At 51.9% G+C, this 9,663-nt stretch overlaps 1 protein-coding gene across 1 annotated transcript; it reads left to right on the top strand.

The window, feature by feature from the left end:
• The first annotated feature begins 1,600 nt into the window (after positions 1-1,600).
• Positions 1,601-6,103, top strand: LOC142360924 (uncharacterized). The gene is made up of 5 exons (XM_075417239.1): positions 1,601-1,613; positions 1,718-1,875; positions 2,866-3,887; positions 4,136-4,265; positions 5,996-6,103. Exons 1-5 carry the CDS (start codon positions 1,601-1,603, stop codon positions 6,101-6,103), a joined length of 1,431 nt encoding a protein of 476 aa, XP_075273354.1.
• Positions 6,104-9,663: the final 3,560 nt, after the last annotated feature.

Here is a 9,663-nt window from a genome sequence, read left to right as displayed (position 1 = left end):
TTAACTTATTGTTTACTTAATTGCTTTATTATAGATAACCTTTATAATCAGAAGTTCAGTAAAGCATGTTAGAAATATTAAAGGTGTGCGAGTATCTTCTTGAAGTACAGCTGCAGAGAACACCCCATCTCAGCTGAGCTGCCAGGCCCAGGCTGCGCAGGGGCAGGCACTGCGTCAGGGCATAAGGACCCATCAGGACCCAGAGACCGGAGTTAGGCTGAGAAAACCTAAGTACAGCTCCAAGCATAAGCGCTCAGCTGGAGAAGAAGGCTCCGGTCGGTCTGCGATTGTACACGCCACCCGCTCTGCCACACCCATGCTGCATTCACAGATACAAGTGACCTGATCTTTAACCCAGTGCAATCTTCTGGAAGCTTGTAACTTCTCATTTCTGCACTGCCAGGAGAGTATCAGTCTTCCTGGCGTTTAACAGAAGTCCAGAAGGCCTTGTTTAACCCAGCTGGTGGGAGCCACGCAGTCTCGCTGTGCACGCTGAGATGCCACTGTGACCATCAAACCACAAATTCTCCATGTCCAAAACTTCAGATCTGTCCATAGATCAGAGGAGGGCAACACTACCCAACAGATGAAACCGTGGCATTTGTCTGGCCCCACCCAACCTTTCAGCAACACCTCTGGCCACTGTAACCTCGCCGGCCTCCTGTTTTCTCCTCCAGCCATGCAAGTGTAGTATTTCCCGGTGCAGCCCAGAGCAGAAGAGGTCTAGTGAAGCCAGGCAGTGCCATGCATTGCTCTGCAGCTTTTGGGAAGAAGGGAGTTCGTAGTAAGCTGCAAGGGAGCAGGAATAGCTGGCCAGCACGGGGGGAGCCTTTGCAACACTCAAGAGGGTGACACACACCGATGCACACAGAGGCAACGCAGAGACCCCTCATGTCCCTGTGGTGCCCGGGTTCTGAATTACTTGTGTTTGCAAGGAAGAATAGGGGAGGTTCACAAAGGGTTATATTAAGAAAGACAAATCTAACAGACAGTTTGATGTAACACAGTCCCCAGGAGCTCACAAAGATGCCCACGAGAGCATCTTGCTTTCTCTGCCGGTCACTTTCTCTTCCATGCTCTCCTGCCTTCCTGGGTTCCTGCAGGCCAGCTGGCTTGCCTTGTGACACTTCTGCAATACATAGCTCACTTTCACCCAAAGATCACTTTCAAAAGCTTTTTCTTTTAATTGCATGGACACAAGGGCCAAAAGCAATAGCTGGGGGAGGGGGAACGTGCTAATCCAAATTTTACACAACCATGGCATTTCATCATTCCTTTTGGGCCTGGAACACATTACAGAAAATGCCTTATTCCTGCTTCAAAGTACATCTGTTCAAGGCTGAGAGCGCAATATTTTATACCCAATTTTACCAACTTTATTACAATTTTGGATTTCTCTTTTACACTCACTGTTGTGTAAACGATCTTCACTTTGTGTCCTCGTGAAATAGAGCATCATTTAGAGGAAAAAGTGATCTTCAGTTCGAGGAGAGACATTCACCTGCGACTACACGGGTTTCTTTTGCAGTAGGCAGGCAATAAAGCAGCACAAACCTACACTCATGTTCAACATTTCAAAAGGCTGAACTCATTCCAAACCATGTTTCAGGCAGGCTCCATTTAGCAGCAGTGTTTTTAAACGTGCTGTTTATAAGGCGCTAACACCAGAGTAGTGCCAAAGTTGTTTCCTGCCCTTAAAATCTTTCTGTCCTCTCAGCTTTCATAAGGTACTTCTGCTCAGCAAGAGGTGACAGAGCTCCCGTCACCCTCCCGGTAAAAGTCCTTGCTCTGATCTTTACCCAAAACTCAGATGCTTCCAAGCCTCCACCTTTCCTCCTCCATACTGAAGGGTGTAGGCAGCTGAAGGTGCCCTTTGTGAGCAGAGGCCAGAAGTGCCACGATCATTGCTCCACTCTCAGACTTCAGGGGACTGGCCTTTGTTCCGCCATCTACAGAGGATACACCAGCTGTTGCTGCAGACATACCATCGTAATTTTGTTCCCCTCTAATATTTGGTTTTAGCCTTGATCACAGAATCACAGAATCACAGAATGTTCGGGGTTGGAAGTGACCTCTGTGGGTCATCTAGTCCAACCCTCCTGCCGAAGCAGGGTCACCTACAGCAGGCTGCACAGGACTGCGTCCAGGCGGGTCTTGAATATCTCCAGAGAAGGAGACTCCACAGCCTCCCTGGGCAGCCTGTGCCAGGGCTCCGTCACCCTCAGAGGGAAGAAGTTCTTCCTCATGTTTAGACGGAACTTCCTGTGCCTCAGTTTGTGCCCATTGCCCCTTGTCCTGTCACTGGGCACCACTGAAAAGAGTCTGGCCCCATCCTCCTGACAGCCACCCTTGAGATATTTATAAGGTCCCCTGGCAGCCTTCTCTTCTTCACGCTGAACAAGCCCAGCTCCCTCAGCCTCTCCTTGTAGGGGAGATGTTCCAGTCCCCTCACCATCCTCGTAGCCCTCTGCTGGACTCTCTCCAGTAGCTCCTCATCTTTCTTGAACTGGGGAGCCCAGAACTGGACAGAGTACTCCAGATGGGGCCTCCCTAGGGCAGAGTAGAGGGGAAGGAGAACCTCCCTCGACCTACTGGCCACACTCCTCTTGATGCACCTGTAGAAGACTGCTACAAACTGCTTTTGTCTCGACATTGCCATTGTCGTCCCTTCCTGGCCTCTGAAAAAAACGCCTCAACGACCTGCAGGAAAGCACTTGCGCACAGAGTAGCGCGTGGACGGGTCCCACTGTGATTCTGTGATTCTGTGATTCTGAGTTAAGGAACCAGCTCCTGAGGAAGGCAGACTCCTTGGCGGAAACAGAAGTAGCGCTGGCAGGGAAAGGGGTGCGATCGATCTATCCCCAGGAGGACTTGAAGGGAGCAAAAGGGACTGTAGGGAGCCCCCCCCACAAGTACCCGTTGGTTAAAACAGAATTCGTATATGAAGATGACGGTGATAATCGCCCCCTGATTATTACTAAAGAAATCCCTTTTGCGGCAACTGAATTGGCAAAGCTGCGGAAAGATTTTGCAAGAACCACGAGAGAACTGGAGACAGAATATGTCTGGTGGGTGTCCCTGTCGGGGTGGGACAGGATCTTGTTGTTGGAAAGGGAAGCGGAAGGGTACTGGGGCCCGGGCGTGTTCTTAACCCCCAGTGAACGCCGAGCCCTGTGGTCGCTGACTCAGAGGGCCGAGCACTGGGCCGCGGGGTTGAACCCGCTGGAGAGGGGGGATCCCCTGGCCACCACAGGCACGACAGATCAGTTATTGGAAAGTGTGCAGAAAGTGGCTTGCCTTCAGATGATGTATGACCGGGAGCTCAAGCCTAATCTGAGCTCCCCGATGCTGCTGCTGGCAGACCCCGAAAGAATGACTCCCCAGCTACGGGGGCTTCCCGATTCCCTGAAACCCACAGGGATCCAGCGGCAGAGGAGAATTCAAAACACCCCCAGCGAGGGGAGAACCGCGGCTACCCTGGAGGGGGGAGTGACCCCCGACCGTCGGCAGCCGGGGAGCAAAGTGTGGATGTGCGGGGAGATAGCCCAAGAGCTGATTAGCTGTGGGAGGAGATACGGACCTGTTAACCGGCCATATCAAAGGGCTGAAACCAGAGCCCTGCGAGCCGCAGAACAAGGGAGTGGGCAGTCGTTTTTCTCGGGGAGAAGCCCGGATCTGGCTGGGAAAGAAAAGCCCCTAATTCGGCAGGGGATCTGGCAGTTAGGGCTTCAGAAGGGCATTCCCCGGGACCTCATGCATGGACTCCTGACCAAGAAGGTGGAACAGCTTGTGCAGAGATGGTCAGGGCGAGAAATCGCTTTTGGGCCAGATCCTAGTGCCCCACCCTTGGTGAATCTGGGGGGGGGAACGAAACAGGGAAGAAGCTGGTGGGAAACTAAATCCTCCCCTCCCCCAGGGTGAGGGGGGAGGCGGAGGGTGGATGTGTGTAAGACAGCTCACCTGCAATAACAAAGGGGATTTATTGATTACGGTGGCGGTAGGGCCAAAGAGGAGACCGGTAAGCTTTTTGATTGACACCGGAGCACAAATTACTGCGCTAAGCCGGGTCGAGGCAGAACGGTGTGGAATTTCGGTCCCGTCCGAAAGCCTCCGCCTTCCCTCCTCCATGCTGAAGGGTGCAGGCAGCTCAAGGTGCCCTTTGTTACGTGTGGCTGGTGAGGCCAGAGGATTTTGCAGCCCGGGGGGTTTCTCCTCGCCTCCCGGCGGCCGAGACCCCCGAGGCCTCCCCATCCCAGTCCGGCCCGGTTTGCGGGCGCGCGGCGCTGGGGCGGAGCAGGGCGCGGGGCAGCTCCTGCCCCCGCCCCGCGCTCGGGGACCCGGGGCCGGGCGGCCCCGCTGCCGGGGGCGTCTGACGGCCCCGCCGGGCCCGCCCCGCCCCGCCCCGCCGCCCCGCGCCCGGCAGCCGCGCAGAGCCCGCCGCGCCCCGCCATGGGCTGCTCCAGCAGCGCCCGCAGCCGCCCCGCCGGGCCGCCGCCGCGGGGTGAGCCGGGCCGGGCCGGGCCGTGCTGGGCCGCGGGGAGCCGGGCGGGGTGGGGGGTCCCCGCGAAGCCCGCCGGGGGAGGGGGTCCCGTCGGGGGGCTGGCGCCGCGGCTGGGCGTCCCGCGGGGGCCGGGAGCACGGCGGGGTCCCTGGGCGTGCGGTGGGGCCCGGGGCCGGGGACGTCGCACGCTGCTGCTGCTCGCAGGTGGCCGGGTCGCCGCTTCCCACAGAATCACAGAATAGTGGGGGTTGGAAGGGACCTCTGTGGGTCATCTAGTCCAACCCTCCTGCCGAAGCAGGGTCACCTACAGCAGGCTGCACAGGACCTTGTCCAGGCGGGTCTTGAATATCTCCAGAGAAGGAGACTCCACAACCTCCCTGGGCAGCCTGTGCCAGGGCTCCGTCACCCTCAGAGGGAAGAAGTTCTTCCTCATGTTCAGACGGAACTTCCTGTGCCTCAGTTTGTGCCCATTGCCCCTTGTCCTGTCACTGGGCACCACTGAAAAGAGCTTGGCCCCATCCTCCTGACACCCACCCTTCAGATATTTGTAGGCATTTATAAGGTCCCCTCGCAGCCTTCTCTTCCTCAGGCTGAACAAGCCCAGTTCCCTCAACCTCTCCTCGTAGGGGAGATGCTCCAGTCCCCTCACCATCCTCGTAGCCCTCCGCTGGACTCTCTCCAGTAGCTCTTCATCTTTCTTGAACTGGGGAGCCCAGAACTGGACAGAGTACTCCAGATGAGGCCTCACCAGGGCAGTGTAGAGGGGAAGGAGAACCTCCCTCGTCCTGCTGGCCACACTCTTCTCGATGCACCCCAGGATCCCATTGGCTTTCTTGGCAGCCAGGGCACACTGCTGGCTCATGGTTAACCTGTCGTCCACCAGGACACCCAGGTCCCTCTCCGCAGAGCTGCTCTCCAGCAGGTCCACCCCAAGCCTGTACTGGTGCATGAGGTTGTTCCTCCCCAGGTGCAGGACCCTGCACTTGCCCTTGTTGAACCTCATCAGGTTCCTCTCTGACCAGCTTTCCAGCCTATCCAGGTCACGCTGAATGGCAGCACAGCCTTCTGGTGTATCTACCACACCTCCCAGTTTGCTGTCGTCAGCAAACTTGCTGAGGGTACATTCTAACTCTTCATCCAGGTCGTTGATGAAGAAGTTAAACAAGACTGGGCCCAGTACTGACCCCTGGGGGACACCACTTGTCACCAGCCTCCAACTAGACTCAGCGCGGCTGATGACAACCCTCTGAGTTCTGCCATTCAGCCAGTTCTCTATCCACTTCACCGACCACTCATCCAGCCCACACTTCCTCAGCTTCCCTAGGAGGATATCATGGGAGACTGGGGCCCATCCCGCGGGCTGGGGTTTTGCTTGAGTTTACAGACAGGTCCTTTAGTGTAACGCCTTGGAAATCCAGTGCTTCCCCCCGTTCCCCCTTCAAAATAATGCGGGCCGGCAGGTTCTGACCCCGCGATCCTTCCTGCTGCTCACAGACTCTGCACGTCCACCCCAGCGCAGTCTGCGGCGCCGGCAGCGCTCCGGTGCCTCTGGTTTGGCTCCAGCCGCCGGGCGTTAACTTTGGGTGGAAGCCGGGTTTGTAGGATGCTCCAGAAGAGTGTCCTTGCTGTTCAGTGGAAGTTAAAGAAAACTTTGTTTCCCTATTCATCGTATTTGGAAGTTTGGAAATGCTTTTATAAGACCCCGAATGCTGCAGTTACAGCTACTGGCTTCTCCAGAAAGATACATCCTGAAGACAGATACGTAAAAGTTGTTTGCGTTTAGTTCGGCTGCATTTCTTCCCTGTGTTCTTGAGTCATTATCTGTTGCTGTTACTCTGGCTGCGGCATCCATGTTTTCTGCATGCGTTTATTCTCCGTGTGCTGTCTCGTGGTGGGGTGGTTTGCGGCTGCCGAGGTGACAACAGGTCGTGTGGGGCGAGCGCTGTCGCACCGCTGCCGACCCAGCACACGCCGGCGAACCGAGGAGCCCCGCTCTGAGATGGACATCAGAACCACAGGCATTCCCCTCCACCCCCACACCTCTCCTTCCAGCAGACATTAACTTTTCTTCTGCACAAAAGCGCTGTTGTCCGCTATGCACGCTTTTCCCAGAGGAATGCCACTGGAAACACAAACAGTGAAAAGTGCTGTTAACTGAACAGAGAATTTTCACACTAGCTTTATTCACTACACAATCTTTTTTGTTATACTACCTATGCAAGGGGTGTAAGGTGTCAATAAACACATAGCTGACGAGAGCAAAGGAAAAAAACACCACAACAATCCGCTCATTTTACTCCCCCACTTCGTCTAGAACACATCACTGAGTGGCACAGGGGCAACAAGGACCCATACTCCAAGTGGCACATTGCAGCTCTCTCCTGTCTTGCATAAGTAGTAAGAGACTGGCATGAGGAGGTCACTCCTGCTTCGGAGTCAGTTGATTTTATATGAAAAATCTGCTAAGATGTTTGCAGGAGGACTTTAAAAATAAAAATGAAGCTTCACTCACTTGAAAAAGTGAAATTTAACACAGATTCGGTAAGAATAAAGAATTATTTATTAGAATAAAGAATTGTAATTTAGAGTAGATTTTCTTATATTCCCCACACCTCTGAATTCATGCAGAAGGGAAGAAGCTACCTACACCCCAGCCAGCGTGTGGAGACAGCAGAGTTCCAAAAAGCCTTACGAGGTGTTAAGCAATGCTGCTATTCGTCTGCGATTCTGAAGTGAGGAGAGTCACAGCAGACCGTGTTTCTTCTCCCCCTGATAAACCGCAGGACGCAGAACTGCTCTGCACAGACAAGTGCTTTCCGTGCCATCTACTGGCTGAGTCATTTTATTGGACTTCAGTTACGCCCAAATGAGAAGAGACCTTTGCAGCACCACAGGTAGAGGAACAGAAGTCACAAAAGAATTCAACAAGTAGCTTACCACACAGTGACTGCCTCTCCACTCGTTTTTCACTTGGTCGTTACTCAAAACATTGATCTCTACTCCAAACCTCCTGCATGTTTTGGACATTATGCTACTACCGTCGAGGGTCAGAAAGGTTTCATTTCTCCATAAAGGAAGAGCCTATGACAAACTGCAGCCATATCTGGCTCACTTTGTCCGGGTTCCAAAGCAAGGAGTTCAGCACAGACTGGACGGAATGATGTAAGTTGTTTAAACCAGGAAAGGACCCATTCCTGGTGTCACTCGTGCTTTGCATTCCTAACACAAGTTACGTCCAAAAAGACCTAAACCTCTCTCCTCAGTTAGCAGAACACTAATTATAATCACAACACTGTTAGAGATATGCTTCTTCTAGGATGTTTTTATTTACTGTATGCATACTGAAAAACTGTAATAAGAATGGTTTCATAGCATTTGGTCTTTGACCTCACCGCAATTAAAATGCACCACCATTTAGCTTACCTGTTCCCACTGGGAGGAAAAACTTCATTGGTATTAGAAAGTCGAAAGGTGCAGATAGGTATCTACAATTTGCAGAACAAGCCAACATCGAACTAACTTCAGTGAACTGAAAATCCAGTTTATCATCCACTACGCTGCTTCATCACTGACTGGAGAATTTCAGTGCATCCCAGCCCAGAACCTGCTGGGGGGGGACGGGGGAGCGGGGCAAGGAGTCAACAGAGTGCAGGAACTTCTCAGGCACTAGTAGCCTACTCCTCAGCACTGTCCGCCAGCATGCTTCGATTCCAGGAAGCATGTGGCTTACTACGCATGCTCCTTGCAACTGCTCGGCATCTGCACTGAGTCACCAGTGACGTGCAGAAACAAAGTCCACAACTCACAGAGAGTTATAAAGCAGGTATGTTTCTTATGGCGCCGGGTGCAAGGGGGATCGCTCCTCCTGACTTGCACACCAAGTCACAAAGCATGCACCTATTTATTACAAAGTTTATCTAAGTAGGCTGGACTATTGTAATTGTTTCTAGGAATAGGCGTGATTCTTGTAATTATTTCTAGGAATTCATTATCACCCAGATCCGCAGCTTTGCAAGGCACAATTTGTGCTTTTCCTGCCCTATCCTTCATGTCTCCATACCGTGCCGTTTCACATCTAGTGAGTTAATAGGAATGAAAGAATGAAAAGAGTAACTTATAACAATTAGTATTCCATTAGAAATGTCATTTAACTTTGAGCCGTTGTAAGCGTTGTTGTACTCAGCATGTGTTGCCAGTATGTTCTTCTCTGCTTCTTGATAGTGAATTTGTCAAGTCATAAGTGTGAGCCGTGGGTTAGGATGTCCCAGTCTGAACACAATCATCTTTGCAGGCTTTAGGACGGTTAGGAATTTGAGGAGAGACAGGTGGAGCAGACTGTGTTGGACTGAAATTGGTTCTGAGTACGGTGCAGGTGCGGTTGCTTTTTTACTCAACATTGGAGCTGACTGTAGTTAAGAAAAAGGAGGCAAGGGAAGTGACCCTGGGCATCTGGGAATATGACAGTTCGAGTCAAATAAGCTAAACAGATTAGACTGGAAATGCAGGTGTTAGCTGCAAATGATGGCTAGATGTTAAAAATGCCTAGCTGGTAAAATGTAATGCTATTCCCACTTATTACGTTGCCTTGTCTGGTATGTGAGGTTTAGATTCCCAGGAGACTAAATGTGCAGGAACTTCTTCTTGGGGACACCCTGTGCAAGCAAATAGTGGTGGTGAATTAATCCGTTAGGGTAAAAATAGCAGAATAGTTTATCCATATTGCTACTCTACTTCCATACGTGTCTGTACTCTAAAGGCAGTCGCTTTGGTTGTTTTAAAAACAAAATGTAAAAGCTGTGATTGAAGTTATGTTACTGACATGTGGCCATATGACTTTACAGATCTCTTGTCAGCTCGCTCCCTCTCTTCAGTAGAGTGGTGTGGGAATAATAGTGTCTGACACTGATACGTACCTATGTATGTGCTTCACTTCAAAAACAGAGGAGTTGGTGTCTAAGTTCTGCAAGAGGAATGCCTTAGAGGTAGCTCTGGAAATATACTTCACCCTCACGAACTTGACTTTTCTGGTTGCAGAAGCATGCAATGATAGGACTTTGTTTTCTCTTGGGAAGACTGATAAAGTATCAGAAAGACACATTTGACTGGTGCATTTGTGCAAGAACATTGTATCTTGTATTTGCATGGCTTTTGTTCGTTCCCTG

Source organism: Opisthocomus hoazin, chromosome 3, assembly GCF_030867145.1.
Source record: "Opisthocomus hoazin isolate bOpiHoa1 chromosome 3, bOpiHoa1.hap1, whole genome shotgun sequence".
In the NCBI taxonomy this organism is placed as follows: domain Eukaryota; kingdom Metazoa; phylum Chordata; class Aves; order Opisthocomiformes; family Opisthocomidae; genus Opisthocomus; species Opisthocomus hoazin.
Note: the sequence above shows the minus strand (reverse complement) of the source record. Positions and strands in the feature narration are given on the sequence as shown.